This window comes from Mustela lutreola, chromosome 17 (assembly GCF_030435805.1).
Source record: "Mustela lutreola isolate mMusLut2 chromosome 17, mMusLut2.pri, whole genome shotgun sequence".
NCBI classification, from domain to species: domain Eukaryota; kingdom Metazoa; phylum Chordata; class Mammalia; order Carnivora; family Mustelidae; genus Mustela; species Mustela lutreola.
Genome location: NC_081306.1, coordinates 43,434,105 through 43,452,773, shown reverse-complemented (window position 1 = coordinate 43,452,773; position 18,669 = coordinate 43,434,105). Strand labels below are relative to the sequence as shown.

Sequence of the window (18,669 nt, the reverse complement as noted above, 5' to 3'; positions counted from 1 at the left end):
ACCAAAGGGGAGGATTTCCTAGAGAGAGAATTATGGATGTGTTTCGGGTAGTGCTGGAACACGTCGGGGACTACGTGGTGCAGTCTGCTTGGAGAAACGTCTGGAATGTCCTCACTCTCCAGGCCTTCGGTGCTGACTTCCTACTGTGCACTTTGCAGAGCCCGGATCACAGACCTGCCCCTAGTCGGTTGGGCCTCTTATTTGCTCAGGGCAGGCTCTCATTTTCTCCCCTCTGCAGCTCCCAGTACAGGGCCCTGAACGCTGGAGGTGCCAGCAAAGGCTACCCGAATTAATGGGTGTATCTTTAATAGGTACGCCCTTGACTATATTTTTCCAAAGAAGCTTGTCTATTATCTTTTTCCGCCAAGCTCCTAAAAACAAGCATCATAGTAATACCCAGGTCTCAACCTCATTCTCTTCCAGAAGTTAACTTTGGGGGGAGCAAGGCTGAGGCTCCGGCGGTCCTTCAGCAGAACCTTCGCGGGGATAAGGTCCTGGGTTTCTTCCCGCCAACGCCTCCTCCCTTCCGCCCCACCCGCGCATCCCCGGGCGTGGCCGAGCGCGGCGCCTTTAAGGAGGGGGCGGAGCACAAGTGGAAAGACAAAGCCCCTGGCCGCGCGCTCCCCCTCCCCCTCCGGCGCACCACACGGACAGTGGTGCCCGGATGTCGGTGTCGCCGTCGGTGACAGATGGCGCAGTGTCTGTATATGTTAAGGGGCTTCTCTAGCCTGACCTCTTTGAATTCCAGGCCTTTCGGTCCCCCGCTGTCCCCCATTTTCAACTCCGCCGCTGGAGGCCCTTAGGCCTCACACCAGCGCTTACATAACGTGACCTTTCACCTCTTCATACTGCCCTCTAGTGCGCTGCAACCCAACTACGCGGCCGGGAAAGGGGGCGGGACTCAAGCGCCAGAGCGGCAGCCGCCCTGAGCCAATAGACTGTGAGCGCTGATCAGTTCTCCGCCTATTGGAGCTTTCGCCACCGGCGCCACAGGGGAGCAAGTTAGTGTGTGCATTGGCCGGGCGGGGGGGAGGAGGGGAATCTCCCGCCATTTTTCAATAATTTCCTCCGGTGCAGCTGAGGAGGAGTCGTGACTGCCGACCGCGGGGACCCGCAGCGAAGGTTGGGCCGGAGGCTGCCGGGCGGCGCGGCGGTGTGCGTGGGAGTTCCGTGTCCTCGCGTCCCGTTGCATGGCCCTCGCGCGGCCGCGCCAGCACTGAGGGAGCCGAGTTCGCGCCGCCCTCTCACCCCTCCCCTCCCCCACCCCACCCCCGGGAACCAGGCGCTCGCTCCGGGCCGCGGGGCCTAGTGCTGCGCCGCGGGCTCGCCGAGGAGCCGCCGCCTTCCGGGCCGCCGCCGCCGCCGCCGCTGCAGCCGCGATGGCGCCGCTCCTGGGCCGCAAGCCCTTTCCGCTGGTGAAGCCGCTTCCCGGCGAGGAGCCGCTCTTCACCATCGCGCACACTCAGGAGGCCTTCCGCACCCGGGAGTATCCTTTCCAGCGCGGCCGCGGGCCGCCCGCGGGGTGGGGCGGGGTGGGCCGGGGCCGGGGGCGCTCGCCGGGGCCGGGCGGGCCGCGCAGCCCGCGCGGGTGGCAGCTGTCAGCGCGCCGGGCGCCGGCGGGCCTGCATCCCGAGCCGGGGCTCGAGCCCGCCGTTCCGCGGGGGTGGAGGGCGCGGGCCGGCCGGGAGCCCCGCGCCCTCCATCCTTTCCCGTCCCCGGCTCCGCACTGTGTCCCCGGGCCTCGCTTTCGACCCGCGGCGCCCCTGCCCCCGGGCGGCTTTAGGCCCGAAGCGCGGACGGGAGACGGCTTTCCTTCCGCCGCGTTTTTCTTTCCTTTTAAATGAAACCTTCCACTGAAGTTTTTTGAAATTGTACCCACGCGGCCTCGTGATCCGGCTTGGGCAAGATTTTGGGTGTGTGTGCGCGTTTTTTACCCGGATCTCCGCGGGGGCTCCTGTGTCGTGGTGGTTTTTTTTTTGTTGTTTTTGTTTTTTTTGTTTGTTTGTTTTTCCCTCCTCCGGAGTGGGGACTTGAGGCGGGTGATGAGCTGACAGGACCGCGAGGCGCGTCACCAAGAGCGGATTCCCAGACTTAGGGGAAGGGCAAGGAAAAGTTGTCTCGGAGCAGCCGATGCCTGCCTTCCCGGGCTCGTCCAGCTCCGAAATGCTGGCGGCCGAGGAGGCGATCGGCACGCGTTGGACCAAGTTTTTCATGTTGCATTTCAGGAAGGGGAGCCTGGTGTTTTCTAGAAGACGCACCCTCTTTTCTGATCGCTGAAGGTTCCTTGCTCAAGCTCGGTCTTTCCGTTGTATGACGTTGATTTACTTTTTTTTCTTTTACGGATGCCCGATTTGAAGCTTCCGTGTAAAAAGTAGATTGCCGAATCACGCTTCTTTTAAGCAAAGCGTCAAGGCTGAAGGCCACTGTATTACGGAGTTTCATCAGCCCTTTCCTTGGGAAGCACTGGGTTTTTCAGTTTCTCGCTGCTTCCTTGCCCTCCGTATGGGAGGAGGTGCCCATGCGAGCGATGTCATTTGATTTCATGTCTCTTGGATCCTCTCTTTAATGCAGTCTTGTACAAGATAACCTCATTCTTGTTCCAGTGCGGTGTGTGGAGTTGGATGTTTATGTACCAAAGGACCCGGAAAGTGGGCCGGTGCTGTTAGGAAGGCTCTTGGAGAAAGACAGCTGGAGTAGCATCTTGTAGCTGAAATGGATCTCGGGGATGGTCAGGTTCTCTGCCTCGCTTGCCAGGTGGGCCCAGAGGGTTAAGGTTGACTTGTTAAAGGTCAGACACTGAAACGATGAAAGTCCGGCGTAGGATGCAGTGCTTTTCCTTCCTTATCCCTAGAAGTAGATCCAGAAAAGGCGGCAAGTTCCCTGTCCGTTTCTGGTGTGAGGTGACGTGCCTTTCAGGGAGGGGTTCAGGTGGTCATGCGGTTCTTTTTCTTGTCCTGTCAGGACTTTCAGAAAGCTATGGAGAAGTATTCCAGCTCCGCTGAGCACAGCATTATTCTAACGGTGTCCTGCTTTTTTATTTTTATTTTTTAAAAAATGACTTTATTTATTTAGTTGGCAGAGAGAGACACAGCGAGAGAGGGAGCACAAGCAAGGGGAGTGGGAGAGGGAGAAGCCGGCTTCCCACGGAGCAGGGAGCGGATGCGCGGATGCGCGGATGCGGGGGCTCCATCCCAGGACGCTTGGATCAGGACCTGAACGAAAGGCAGACGCTTAACGACTGAGCCACCCAGGCGCCCCTTATTTTTATTTTTTGAGATATTTAAAAACATCAGTGGGGTAGAAAAATTACTGTAGGAATCTGCCATATCCTTTTAAAACGTTATTTAAATATCATTTTTTGAACACTTGATGGATACGCACTAATACTATCATTTATTTTTCACGTCTGGTTCTGGTGTAGCATGTGAAACACGCAGTAGAGACAAGTTCAAAGTCTGATGTATTGAGCCATGTAAAAAATGGTTATAGATGGTTAATTTAGAACTGGCAACCCTGGCCTTTTTGTGTCCTTTACTGAAATCATTGAAATGTAGTCCTGTATTGGAGGAGGTTCTGTTAACAATGACAGAAGAAAATGGAAGCCTGAAACTTTTTAAGTGTTAGGTATTTTTTAAAAATTCTTCATTAAAAAAATCTCCTATGCTGGTATTTAAAAACCCTTTTTAACAAAGGAGTTCTTAAATTGCGTTGCATAGTGAGGGGGAAATTGCTTCCTTGGGAATTTCTACAAGTGCAAGCACTTCAAGGATGGTTTTAAACAATTATACTGTGTGGTTCGCAGGTTATTATATTTATTAGGCTCTTAGTGATTTCATAGAGAACAAGTATGTGGTTGGTTAACAGCTGCATATGAAGTATGTTCTATCTGCTTCTTAATTTATATTTACAATTCTGTTTTTAATAGAATTTGATACTTTAATTTTCTCCTAACACTTACTTTTGATTGCATGTATATGCAGTAGCAAATCAGTGATGATGTTTTATTAACTTAACGCTGTGCGTGTTGGTATGTTCTTTGAAGGCATTATTGTTCCTCCTCATTAAACTTACAGTGGTAGCTGGGAATGATGCACACATTTAATGACTGAGTTTTATACATTGATGATTATGTTTATTGTATTACAGCTTTGAATTTATGGTACAAAAGTTGCTTCCTGGGTTAGTCCTAAGGCAGAACGCTGGATCTCCCTTGGAGAGATTAACTTTATCAGAATCATTCTTGATGAGGTTATCTGACAACAGGATAATCACAGTGGCTAAATCAAGATGGGTTTTGAGGAGGAACGGAAGCTACGCACGCAGCCTGCTGTAGGCTGATGTTTTTGTTGCTTTAACTGCCCTCCTTAAAGCTTAGAAACGACTGCTTCGTAATCTTTGTAGCCTCAATATATGAGAGCTTTTAAAAGGTGCGATGAAGAGGGGTTGTAAGAACACAGTTAATCTGGCAGTAGGCTAGAGGGAGTAGAGCGTGTTTTAAGAGTTGGAGTTAAATTGTAGTTGCAAGCCAGGATTTTTTTACTGGACGTTGGAATAGTGAGTTTGTATGTTGATTTTTATAAATTAATTTCTTTAAAGTTACACTAGATGAGAGTTGCTTTTCTCTGGAGGAAGACTGTTCCAAAGACAAAATAAAAAGCAGATTTTGAGTTAGTGCTTTGTCATTTCACATGGAACTCTGAAGGTTATAGTTATACTTGTTTAACCTCCATACTTCTCTGGGCCACTTCCTTTCAGGCTATCAAGTACTTTATTGAAAGAAACAGTCCTTACAAGGCTAAAGAGAACAAAGAAGCAGCGTATTGTGGTAAGGAGGTGGCTCTTGAAATCACGAAGAAAGTAGGTGCATAATGAGATATATAAGATTTGAGAATATCTTGTCGTTTGTAACTTATACAACCTTTGGAGAATTGCTTTGACATTTTGTCTGCAATTATATGTGAAACAGTGGCTGGAACATGAAAATCTCAATTGGCATTTTCTCTGACTAGTTATTTGAGAGTAAGTGACTTATTTTGGTAACCTAAAATCTGAAATAGGATTTAGAGGCAGCTGACCGAATATCCTTGTAATGGGCTTTTTTTCCTCTTGATTTTGATTTTTTTTTTCATTCTTTCTCCGGTAATAACCAGAACAGAGTTACATAAACTTAAAAATACCCAATGTTGAGGTTGTAGGAATTCTAGTTTTGAACTTTTGAGATTAATCTTAGATGGCTAGTCAATTAAAATTTTTATTGTTAGAGGGCGTTCATTCATTCCTAGATGTAAACCTTATTAGGTAGACAGTGCTGCCCAAGAGAACCATAATGTGCCACATAAATAAATAAAATTAAGAAAAAAGACGGGGGGGGGGGACGCCTGGGTGGCCCTGTTGGTTAAATGTTTGCCTTTAGCACAGTCCTAATGGGTCCTGGGATCGAGGCCCCGCATCGCGCTCCTTGCTCAGTAGAGAGCCTGCTGCTCCCTCTGCTTGTGCTTGTATGCTCTCCCTCTGAAAAATAAATAAATAAAATCTTTAAAAAAAAAAAAAAAAGGAAATACAATGTGAGCCATGTGGGATTAAAGGTTTTCTAGTGGCCACCTGTGGAAAAAATGGTGAAAAAGAGGACAGACATAACTTCTTATTCCAGGACCCAGGCTGAAGGAGCAGACCTTGTCTCTAACGTGCTTTTCTAGTGGCCAAAAGATCTGGAGAACACCAGGATGGCTTTTTCAGCTTCTTGGTGGTGGCATCTATCCTGTCTGTCCACATCTGTTCACCGAAGCAAGTCATGTGGCCGAGCCTAGCATCAGTGGGGAGGGGGTGGGGGATGGGCGCTACTCCTGTCTGAGATCTTGCAAGCCACAGGGCAGAGGATGAAGTAGAATCCTTTTCTGGAACAGAGGTGACTGTGTGGAAAGAAGAGTGCAGTCTACCATATTTCAGGGTTCAGGGAGTGTTTCCTGGGGGAAGTTACTTCTCAGTTGAGATCGACGGTACAAGTAGAATGTTGTAATTAGACGAAGAGTAGAGGACTGTGCTTTTTGAAGAGTTTGTGAATTTGAAGGTTCTTGAATTTTAACACTTGGAAGAGGTTTTCTGTAGCTGGAGTGAAGAAGTGGGAATGGAGATAGAGCTGCCAAGTGGGACTGGACACATCCTTGGCAGACAGGTTGAGGAATTTGGTCTTTGTCTTAAGTTTATGGGAAGCGGTTTATAAATCTGAGCAGCGTAGAAGCTGACTCTTAGGAAGCTGTGGCTGCCGTGGTGAGGATGGATCTGCAGCCTGAAGACAGGTGGCCATGAAACTAGGGAAGCCATTATGCAGTCAGCCAGGCCACAGGTCTGGAGGTCTGCACAAATTTACTACCCCTTGAGGAGTACAGTAGATTTCAGAAATAAGTTAGGTAGATTTGATAGGATTTGGTGATTGGGGAGGAAATAAGGATAATGTTTTGGTTGTCATTTGGTTAGTGGGTCATTCTCAGATAACAAGAGAATGCTGGACGAGGGGCTAGTGTTTGTTTCCTTTTAGTTTTGCCTGGGAATGGGTGGGGAGGGTAGGATATGAGTGTTTAGTTTGGAAGTTCTTCTGTTGAGTTGCTGTGCATATATCCAAATGGAGGTGTCTGGTGTATTCTAGGAGCCTGGATTTCAGAGAGGAGACTGAGCTGCTGATAGAAATTCCTGGCAGATAGGTAGTAGTTGAAGTTAGGGGAATGGATGCAGTCAGTCCCCCAGAATGAGAATGCTCTTCTGATAGTGAATTTTCTTTTTTTTTTTTTTTTTTTTTTAAAGATTTTATTTATTTATTTGACAGAGAGAGATCACAAACAGGCAGAGAGGCAGGCAGAGAGAGAGGAGGAAGCAGGCTCCCTGCTGAGCAGAGAGCCTGATGCGGGGCTCGATCCCAGGTCCCTGGGATCATGACCTGAGCCGAAGGCAGCGGCTTAACCCACTGAGCCACTCAGGCGCCCCTGATAGTGAATTTTCAAAGGTGGGTGAGGAAGATACGTATCAGAGTAGGAGGCTCTTTTATGGTTTGTAAAAGCGTAATCAGTAAAATATTATTTGGTATTTAAGGGGCACCTGGGTGGCTCAGTGGACTAAATAAAGCCTCTGCCTTTAGCCCAGGTCATGGTATCAGGGTCCTGGGATCGAGCCCCACATCGAGCTCTCTGCTCGGCAGGGAGCCTGCTTCCTCTCTCTCTCTCTCTCTGCCTGTGCCTCTGCCTACTTGTGATCTCTGTCAAATAAATGAAATCTTTAAAAAAGGGATGCCTGGGTGGCTAAGTTGATTAAGCAGCTGCCTTCAGCTCAGGTCATGGTCTCAGGGTACCGGGATCGAGTCCCACATTGGGCTCCTTGCTCTGCAGGCAGCCTACTTCTCCCTCTGCCTCTGCCTGTCACTCTGCCTGTGCTCACTCTCTGACAAATAAATAAATAAATAAAATCTTAAAAAAAAATCTTTAAAAAAATATTTGGTATTTAAATACGTATTGAGGAAAAAAGCTTCACCCTTTTTTTTTTCTTAAAAGAATAAAAATCATGGAACTTGCTCAACAAAATCTTGATTGGTGGAGTGATTTTTCAGTCCTGTGGGAGCCAGAGGCTTGCTTCCCAGTGTGAATATATTTGCATTTCAGGGGCCAGCGGGCAAATGAGATTTTAAAGGAAGAAGAGCTGGGTTTAAAAAACAAATACGTTTGAGAAGAAGGATGTTTGGGTGGGAAGCATAAAAGACCAGAGGAGGATTACCAGTGAGGCCAATTAAAATGTTTAAAAATGTTTTGGCTAGCTGAGAAGTGAGGTTCAGAAGCTGAATTTGAATAATGGCTCTGTTGTGGAAGAGGAGGGACTGATCTGAGCAGTAAGTGCATCGTTGCACTTAGGGACTAAAGAGCTGAGGTTGATTCCTTGGTTTTTGACTTGGACATGAGGGTCTTTTTGTGGGAATCACTGTTACCGAGCAAGCTTAGGAGGGACGGAAGGGGTAATAAGAAAAGGCTGGATTGGAGGTATCATTGGGGCATCATTGGGGCATCCGGGTGATACCAGCCTACAGCTGGCCCTGTAGGTCTAGATCAAAGGAGGATGACTGGGCACATTATCCCTGCCTTTAAAAATAACAGCTAGTAACAAAAGCTAAAATTCTTTCTTTAGGACATGTTTGTCTCACGTTCTCTCTGATTGCCCAGTGAATTTCTTCAGTGTAAGTAAATACTGCGTTAGTGTTATCAGATGTTTTGAAATTTTCAGTCTGCTTAATGATTCTTTCTGTCATTATTTTACCTCCCCTTCCCCAGTGGAAATAGACAAAACCAGAAAACAAACTTATCTTGTTGATCGGTTACGATCATGTCGCTTTGGAAGGCATGCTGTTTCCTGCCTGTAAGTTTTTATAAATTTTCAGTGAGATTGCATTTACGTAATATTATATGGATACTTGCCTCCTGGCTTTTGGTGGTACTGCTCTTTTGTTCAGTCATTTAAATAATAGTACCCCTCGCCCCCAGGAAAATAGACTTACTGTTGTGTTTTTGGCAGACTCAGAGAAAGGTACAGCAAGGGAAGGTGCTATACTCTTGGCTAAAACTACTGTTTCTGGATTACTTCTGGATTTTTCCCTGTCCTCTGTCTTTTCACTGATCATTAACCTTGGAAAACAAAGAATCTCCATATATAAACAATGAATTACTTGCTTAGTTGTAAGGTAATATTGCAGACGGGCTGTTTAAATACATTTATGTCAACTACTATAAAAAGCGTCACTTGGAAAGTACAGAGATTGGCAGCTAATCCTGTAGTTGTGGTATCAGTTTATTTTCTTGGTAGCGTCTGTTGCAGTGCCTAATTAGTTAGTTGTCATTTGAATTTGAATGTGGCTGGCTGATAGTGAATTCTAGTCGGGATGGGTGTGGAAAGTTACCATTTATATGGCACTAACTAAAGGCCCATCTCTTCATCCGCCTTACAAAGACTGAACGACCGTTTCTTAAGCGTCTTGTGAGTGTAGTATTATTGGAGACAACATAAAGACTGGGTAAATATGGTATCAAAATTATTTTTAGGGCTTTATGGAATTTATTTTTTAAACTCTGAGGACCGGGCACCTGGGTGGCTCAGTTGGTTAAGCGACTGCCTTCAGCTCAGGTCCGGATCCTGGAGTCCCGCATCCTGCTCCCTGCTCAGCGGGGAACCTGCTTCTCCCGCTGACCCCTCTCTCCTCTCACTCTCTCGCCCCCTCTCAAATAAAGAAATAAATCTTAAAAACAAACCAAAACAAAACTCTGAGGACCAACCACCAGGTGATTCTAAGGTAGACTGGACGGCTTCTAGTAAGTGGATCATTAGTATATGCGCAGGATTATTCCAGACTGCCTGTGAGACTGGGGCAGTCCTCGCTCATCTTCCCATGGCGCAGACTCTTAAGCTTGCTGACCATCTCAGTTGGGTAACAATTCCACACACCTTAAATTGTTCTTCCTTACGACTTGTGTTTAATTTACCTTTATATTACAAATTTTCAGTGCTGTGGGAGTCTTCTTAAGATGAAATAGGTGAAGTGAAGAAATCACGTAACAAAATACTAATTTTTAAAATTTATTTTTAAGTAATTTCTACATCTGGTGTGCGGCTGGAACCAGCAATCCCAGGGTCAGGAGTCGCGTGCTCCACCGACTGAGCCATCCGGATGCCCCTACAATACTAATATTTTATTTGTAAAACAAAACCATGACAAACCATTTTAGTCATTCTTGAGCTTTAATCATTTTATTTGGATTTGCCACTTGAAAACTCCAATTTTAGCTTTTTATGCTGTACATTATAAAAAGGATGCTGTAGTTTTTTCTTTATGTTATAAAGTATTTTATGGGTGTGGATAAGTTGTCTCTGTTGCTTGAATATCGTTTTCCTGAGCCACCGCTAACAGAGAGTATGAGGCCCGCCTGGAAAGGTACAGTGAGCGCATTTGGACGTGTAAGAGTACCGGGAGCAGTCAGCTGACACACAAGGAGGCCTGGGAGGAGGAACAGGAAGTTGCTGAACTGTAAGTAATAAAAGCATTGCCCTTCTAGCACCATCTTCATACTACTAGGAAGGGGGGAGGATGGACAGTAAAACTATATTTAAAATGATGGGCATACATTGGACTAGATGACATGAGTACAATGTGTTGGGGTCTTAGTGCCTTTGCTTAGTGGCATTTTGCTGGTAACAAAGTATGTGGGATATATAGTTGTGTACACTTACTTAGCTGCTCTTGTGTGTTCTTGCTCTATTCTTTTACCTTGAAAATACTCTGGAAATGTAGTTTTTGTTTTGCTTTGTTTTTTTAAAGAGAGCGAGTACATGCGTGAGGGGTGTGGAGGGGCAGAGGAAGAAGGAGAGAATCTTAAGCAGGCTACATGCTCTGCATAGAGCCCGGTGTGGGGCTGGCCGGGCCGGTTCTCACAACCCTGAGATCCTGACCTGAGCAGAAATCAAGAGTCAGGCACTTAACCGGCTGAGCCACCCAGGTGCCCCTGGAAATGTGGTTCTAGGAGAGGAAGTTGATAATAATCTAGAAGTAATACAGAGGCAGCAAATCAGAAAGACTTCTTTATTTTGTGGTCATTTGAAATTTAGGACAGTCTTTCAGTAGCTATCAAAAATAAATACATGGTTTGAAGACAGTTTATCTAAATGGGGTAAGCCTCTGCCTTCGGCTCAGGTCATGATTCCCGGGGTCCTGGGATCCAGCCCGGCATCTGGCTGTTTGCTCAGTGGGGAGCCTGCTTCCCCCCCTCCTCTGCCTACTTGTAATCTCTCTCTGTCAAATAAATAAATAAAATCTTAAAAAAAAATCCTGTCTGTGTTCAGAGTACCTACTCAACTGGGTGTTCCCCAAAGAAAACAATTTTGGGCAGTAGGAGCTTGCAAAAGATACAGGAAACTAGGGGTGATGATAAAATAGAAATCTTTTAGGAACTGAGAAGAGAAGCTTTTTCTGTGGATTTTTCATTGACTTCTCTTGATAGCAGAAGAACAGAGAGCATAGGGTTGAGTAATCTGATACTGTTCTGCTCTTCTGCTGGTGTAAAGGCCTTAGGTTCAGTTGAGACCTGGTTCTAGTAATGGCTTCATAACTGACTAGTAATTGTTGAGTCTGTTAACCTGGTGCTTGTTCCTTCTTTGCTGGGTCACTTACATTGTTCCATTTTGGATTAGTGTAATTTATGTATATATTTTGTTTTGTACATTAGACCAGGGATTAGCCTGCCTTACCTGTAAAGTGCCAGTTAGTAAATATTTTAGGGTCTGTGGGCCGCATGATTTCTGTTTCAGCTGTTCATCTCTGACATAGTACAGTGGAAACAGCCATAGGTAAAATGTAAATGAATGTGAATGGCTATAAATAGAAGAGAATTTTATGTACAGAAACTAGTGGGTAGCTGAATTTCGCCCATGGGCTGTTGCCGGCCCTCATAGTAGCTTGTAGACTTCTTAAGGGCAGGTCTCATGTTTGACTTATTCTGGAATTGGTTATGGTGTTAAGGCACTATCCTCTGCACTATATAAGCATTTACTGTTTGCTCTTTGCAAATAGAGATAATGCTGCCTTTTCTGGGTGTCTTTTTGAGACAAAAAGATACGTGTGATGAAAATTCGTTGTAAATAAAAAGATGGTGACCAGTGACCTACGATAGAGAGTATGAAGAGTACTAAGGAGCAAGTCAGTGGTTGGTACTTGTAATATGATTGTGTACCAGAAAAACCCAAAGAGAATCAAGTGAAACACTGTTAGGAATAAGTAAGAGAATTCAGTTTCAAAATGTGAATAATGTACGCTTTTCTAAATGCAGACAAACGATTGGAATTTAGAGGCTAGGGACTAACCTGGAATTGTTAGGGAAAACTTTATGGGGCTGCCTTTTTTTTTTTTTTTTTTTTTAAAGATTTTATTTATTTGACAGAGAAAGAGATGGCGAGAGCAGGAACACAAGCAGGGGTAATGGGAGAGGGAGAAGCAGGACTTCTGCACAGCAGAGAGCCCGATGTGGGGCTCGATCGCAGGTCCCTGAGATCATGACCTGAGCCAAAGGCAGATACTTAACGACTGAGCTACCCAGGCGCCCCTTCATGGGGCTTCTTGAGGAAGGTGACCTTGACAGGATAGTTTGTACCAAATTATAGAAGACAGGATGAGACATTTGTATTTAATTTAGTGAATAGTAGGACAACAATAATTTTTGAACAGGAGAGAAATATCAGATTGGAGTTAGGCTTTGAGATTAATCTAGAAGCAGTGTATAGGGTGAGTTAGAGAAGGACGAGCAGATGGGAAGTCGATGCAGGCTTCCTTGGGATAGTATTGACATAGAGAGTCATGGCGTTATTGGGAGTAGAACTAATAAGATGGCTTCTGTAATTGTTCTTGAAGAGTGTTTTTAGCCCTAACTTTGGAAAAGCTCTACTAACTTTGTTCTTGAAAATTCATAAAACACATGAGCATTTTAAAGGTTTTCAGAAGACTTCCAGTAAAGAAACTGTAGCTTGGTTTAACCTTGTGGGTTTCAAACTCACTTGACCTTAGAAGCCATTACAGCAGAGGGAAGTTCTAAAGAATATGTTTTATGTGATTTGTTAGTGAACAGAATATAGGGTGTGAGGGGAGGGATTACTGAAAAAGCATGGTTTTACAGTTTTTATTCAAAGTAGAAATCACGTTTTTTCCATTCATAAAAGTTATGCGTACTTTTTATAAGAATGTAAGCAGTAGGGGCGCCTGGGGGGCTCCGTGGGTTAAGCCGCTGCCTTCGGCTCAGGTCATGATCCCAGGGTCCTGGGATCGAGCCCCATCTGGCTGTCTGCTCTGCAGGGAGTCTGCTTCCTCTTCTCTCTGCCTACTTGTGATCTCTATCTGTCAAATAAATAAATAAAATCTTTTAAAAAAAAAAAAAAAAAAGAATGGGGCGCCTGGGTGGCTCAGTGGGTTGGGCCGCTGCCTTTGGCTTGGGTCATGATCTCAGGGTCCTGGGATCGAGTCCTGCGTCTCGCTCTCTGCTCAGCGGGGAGCCTGCTTCCTCCTCTCTCTCTCTCTCTCTCTGCCTGTCTCTCTGCCTACTTGTGATTTCTCTCTGTCAAATAAATAAATAAAATCTTTAAAAAAATATTAATTAAAAAAAAAGAATGTAAGCAATATACAGGGACCCCTGGGTGGCTCAACTGAAGCAGCTGCCTTCGGCTCACATCATGATCCCAGAGTCCTGCGTTGGGCTCCTTGCTCAGGAGGGAGTCTGCTCCTCTCCCCCTCTCGCTGTCAAATAAATAAATAAATAAATAAAATGTTTAAAAAACAAAACAAGAATGTGAGCAATACAGAGCTGATACAAAGATCTGAACATCACTGTCCAGCCTCACTGCCCAGAGGTAACTGTGAATAGTGACCTTTGAACCCTGGTGACTGGGAGGCTTGCTGGAGAGCGGGCTTTTATAGGGGTCAGGAGAGGCCTCCTGGAGGTAGGGAAGTCCTAGGGCATCTTGGGGTGGTGCTTAAGCAGGGAGGGAGAGTGGTAGGGAGAGGACAAAGGTAACAGCCTTAACAGAGGCGGAGAGACTTCTGATTGGACTGGGGAATAGCAGGTGACTCCGTAGGTAAATTGTAAGGCAGTATGATAAGAGATTTTTAAGGCTAGCAGTCAGTTGGAGGGACATTTTTGGGTCTGAACAGCGCAGAATGACTGGGAGTATCACGATTGTAAGCCTGATAGGCAGTCTGTGGTGCAGTCCACATCGCACTCCTCATTTGTTGCTGTTGGGTATGTTAATGAAAATTCTTCTCTTAGTTTATTAAGTGAAAAGTAGTACTTCATTGTTCTACTTTTGCAAGGACTTTGGGTTCAAGTTATGGTTCCATCTTGTTAACCTTTCCTGATTTATTTCCCTTATTCATAAAGTGGAAATTCTAGATACCTCACAAAGTATTATGAGACCTTTTAATGAATGTGAATACATAGGAAAAAATTCATTGATTGAGACTTAACACAAATAGAATCAAGATTTGGGCTTCTAGCAAAAAAAAAAAAAAAAAAAAAAAAAAAAAAGGGTGGGGGTAAGGATATGAGTAAATAATTCACACCTAAAAAGGGAAATCTCCTATATAAACAAATGGGGAATTGTTGAGCCTTACAGATGATGTGCCTATTAATTTTATTTTCCAGATGAGAAAATTAACCTGGGTAGGCCCATCTGACAGAGGTTCTTAGCAGTTCCTCCTTCGTCCTGCGTGCCACATGGTTTTAAAGATTTGTTTTCCCCAGTGCCTGCTTATATTTGCCAAAGAAGTGTTTGCACTAACTTGAATTAATTCTCTAATAGGTTTTTCTGCATTTTCTTGGTAACTAATAACATGTTTGTTTAGTTTGAAGGAGGAGTTCCCGGCCTGGTACGAGAAACTTGTTCTGGAAATGGTTCACCATAACACAGCCTCTTTAGAGAAATTAGTAGATACTGCTTGGTTGGAGATCATGACAAAATACGCTGTGGGAGAAGAGTGTGATTTTGAGGTAAGCCCATGTTTTTTTGGGTACGATTTGACTCACTAGCCGTACATTAAGATTAGAGCTTCCAGCATAGATCACAGAGTGTGGTTCTGTTTGTAAAACTGTGCTATGTTTGAAGTCTGCTTTCCTTAGTATCAGATATTGTAAGGAACTGTTAGGAACTATAGTGTAGGAACTATAACAAATTTTAGAACTGTATTCATTGTTGGGAATGTTTAACATTATGTTAGTATTACGATAATTGTTGGGGCACCTGGGTGGCTCAGTCATTTAATCATCTGCCTTTGGCTCAGGTCATTATCCCAAGGTCCTGGGATCGAGCCCCAAGTCCAGCTCCCTGCTTAGTGAGAAGTCGGCTTGTCCCTCTCCCTTTGCCCCTCTGCCCCTCCCCCCTGCTTGTGCGCACTCTCTTGCTCACATGCTCTCTCTCTCTCTCACAAATAAGTAAAATCTTTTTTTTTTTTTTAAATTATTATTTGACAGAGATCACAAGTAGGCAGAGAGGCAGGCAGAGGGAGAGGGGTGAAGCAGGCTCCCGGCTGAGCAGAGAGCCCAAGGTGGAGCTCGATCCCAGGGCCCTGAGATCATGACCTGAGCTGCAGGCAGAGGCTTAACCTACCGAGTTATCCACGCGCCCCTCTTTCTTTCTTTTTTTTTTTTAAACTAAATTTGTTTTTTAATTTTTTACTCCAGATAGTACCAGGGTAGCAATGATTAAAGTGAAAACCTAACACTAAAGAAGTCCCTGTATAATCCTTTGAAAGCTTAAAGTAAGATTCAGGAGGAAGGGGACTAACATTTGTTAAATATTTGTACGTCCTGGAAATCGGGCTGATTGCTGCCGTAATATCTTGCAGAATGTGCACAAAAAATGTCGAGGTGGTAAACAACTCACCTATTTATCTATTTTTTAAATTTATTTTTCTTTTTTAATTTAAATTCAGTTTAATGAACATACAGTGTATCATTAATTTCAGAGGTACTTTTGTGATTCGTCAGTTGCATAGAGCACGCAGTGCTCATTCCATCGCGTGCCGTCCTCGGTGCCCATCACCCAGTTACCGCATCCCCGCCGCCCTGCCGACAGCCTGCAGTTTGTTTCCTGTAGTTAAGAGTCTCTTACGGTTTTCTCCCTCTCTGATTTTGTCTGATTTTATTTTTCCTTCCCTTCCCCCATGTTCATTTGTTTCATTTCTGAAATTCCACATGTGAGTGAAATCATAGGCTTTTTGTCTTTCTCTGACTTAATTTCACTTAATCCTCTAGTTCCAGCCACATCATTGTAAATGGCAAGATTTCATTCTTTTTTGATGGCTGAGTAATATACTCCATTGTGCGTGCGTGCGTGTCTGTGTGTGTATGTGTGTGTGTATGTGTACACACCATATCTTTATTCATCTGTTGACGGATATCTCAGCTCTTTCCATAGTTTGGCTGTTGTGGACATTGCTGCTGTAAACACTGGGTGCATGTTGCATGTCAGGCTCAAATATTTAAACAGCTTGTTGAGGTAAGGCTCCTGGCTGGCTCCGTTGGGGGAGCACGTGACTCTTCATCTTGGGGCCATGAGTTTAAGTCCCATGTTGGGTGTAGAGATCACTCAAAAAAAAAAAAACCCCAAACTTAAAATATCTTGTTCAGATTGATTTTTTTTCTCTTTTAAAGATTTTATGTGTCAGAGAGAGCGAGCCAGCACAAATGGGAGAGTGGCAGGCAGAGGGGGAAGCAGGTGTTCCACTGATTGGGGAGCCCGATGCGGGACTCGATCCCTGGACTCTAGGATCATGACCTGAGCTGAAGGCAACCCCTTAACCAGACTGAGTTACCCAGGCGTCACCAGATTGATATGTTTTAGTTAAGAATGGTTTCAGCTGTATGTAACAAAATAGCCGACTAGCAGTGTTAAGTACTTCTCAAACTTGAGCCTCAATGAAATCACATGGAGGACTTCTGAAGACACATTCTTGGGCACCATTCATTCCCTGACAATTTGGTTCAGAAGGTCAGAGGTAGGGCCCAAAAGTATGCACTTCTGACCAGCTGTAGGGTGTGATGACCACACTCTGGGGACATGCTTTGAGTAGTCTTGGCTTGAGCAGTGAAGACCTTTAATTGTCTCACATAGCACGTCTTAGGGGCAGGTGGTACCAGGTTTGGGATAGAGGCTGGGCAGTGTTGTCAAGGACCTGTACTTCTCGTCTTTCTGCTCTGCTCTGTTCAGCGTTTTCAGTTGTGTCCTTAGCTTTCTTACCTCTCGGTTGTGAACTTGCGATTGTGTTCAGAGTGAGAAAGTGCCTACCTGAGCGTCATAAGAAAACTTCACCAGAAGCACGCACTCGACCCTCACCCTTACTGTGGGGGGTTACTGGCTAGACTGTGTCTGTGTAGCCGTCCCGAGCTGCACGGGGGCTGGGAAAGCGAATATCGCCTTTTCTTTTTTCTTTGAGATTTTACTTATTTGAGAGAGAGCACAAGAGAGAGCATGAGCTGTAGGGAGGGACTGAGGGAGAGGGGAAGGCAGGCTCCCTGCCAAGCAGGGAATGTGATATGGGCTCGATCCCAGGACCCTGAGATCATGACCTGAGCTGAAGGCAGGCGCTTAACTGACTGAGCCACCCAGGCCTCTCCCTGATTTTTTTTAAAAGCCTCAGAAAAAGGCAGCGTGGCAAGAGAAAGGAGGGAGGGGAATGGCTTAGTAGCTTACCAGTAGCCAGTAATGACGTGTTGGGACAAGGATTCAAACTTCTGTCTGTTTGTGTGGTTCCAAAGTTCTTGTTCTTTTCCCTAATTTACTTTGACTCTCTGGAGCTCCTAGCTAGTTCTTTTTCTGTTTGTAACGTCTGTGGGTTTTGATCACATACTTCACATTAGTCAGAGTCCTGGCAGGAAACAGATGGCATATTCAAATGGTGAAATTGAACTGAATTGAATTAAGGGACTGTGGACGACAGACAACAGTTTGATCTCGGTTAAGGAAGACTGTCAAGGAAAGGTTAAGTACCCAATTGCTACCAACAGTAGAGAGACTACCACTCCTAAACCCCAAAGAAACAAGGGAGTAAGTGGGTACTGGAACTAGAAGAGAGTGTGTCGTTGTAAAAGAGTACTTTGCTAGTAAGATGTAACCAATTTTCTAGGGAGACAGTCAAGGGAATAAATACCCCAACGTCACTTTTCCTCTACCATCATCTGATTTTCTGCTCTTGCTTCCTGTGGGTTGAACTCACCAAAATCTAGACGGCAAGGGATGTATAGCGCTAAACAACTAGACAACTTTTTTTTTTTTTTTTAAGAAAAAAGAGGTCTTGAAGCGTTGACCTTGGATTCTACCTTAAGAGATAAGAAAGAGAAGAGCAAATTAAATAGAAGAAAACAGAATAAGAAAGGATTTAGTAAAGATCAGAGTAGAAATTAGTAAAATAGAAAACAGGAAAATCAGTGATACCAGAAGCTGCTAATTCAATAAAATTAATAAACCTCCAACCAAACTTCCAGGAAAAAAAGAGACACAAATTAACCAATATGAAGAATTAGGTGATAACTATAGTCTACAGATATTGACAGGGTAATAAGGGAATATCATGAACATTTTCGACACCAGCAAATTTGACAGCTAAAGTGGACAAATCCCTTGAGAGATACAAACTGCCAAAACCCATTCAACAACAAATAATACAAACCTTAATAGTCCCTAATATAGCTATTAAAGAAATTGAACTTGTGATTAAAATTATCTTGACGAGGGGCGCCTGGGTGGCTCAGTGGGTTAAAGCCTCTGCCTTCGGCTCAGGTCTTGATCCCAGGATCCTGGGATCGAGTCCCACATTGGGCTCTCTGCTCAGCAGGGAGCCTGCTCCCTCCAATCTCGCTGCCTGCCTCTCTTCTTGCTTGTGATCTGTCAAATAAATAAATAAAATCTTAAAAAAACAAAGCAACAACAAAAAAAAACTTGACAAAATTCCATGCCCAAATGTCTTCGTTGGTGAATTCTGTCAAACATTTAAGGAAGATACAATACCAATTCTATACAAATGTTATCAGAAAATAGAAGAGGAGAGGGAGGTGTGAATTCTTTGGAACTCATGTAAAGTCAGCATTTCCCTGATACCAAAACCATATAAGC

At 44.7% G+C, this 18,669-nt stretch overlaps 1 protein-coding gene across 2 annotated transcripts in view; it reads left to right on the top strand.

Annotated features, from left to right (window-relative positions):
• Positions 1-1,000: 1,000 nt before the first annotated feature.
• BAZ1B (bromodomain adjacent to zinc finger domain 1B) overlaps positions 1,001-18,669 on the top strand; it is a 68,408-nt gene continuing 50,739 nt past the window's right edge. Inside the window, exons 1-3 of one of the 2 annotated variants that reach the window (XM_059155453.1) lie at positions 1,001-1,486; positions 9,935-10,051; positions 14,405-14,549. In XM_059155453.1, coding sequence (XP_059011436.1) covers positions 1,380-1,486; positions 9,935-10,051; positions 14,405-14,549 — 369 coding nt within the window. In that variant the 5' untranslated portion in view covers positions 1,001-1,379. The remainder of the gene's footprint in view (positions 1,487-9,934; positions 10,052-14,404; positions 14,550-18,669) is intronic. The other variant, XM_059155452.1, reaches the window with a different exon arrangement.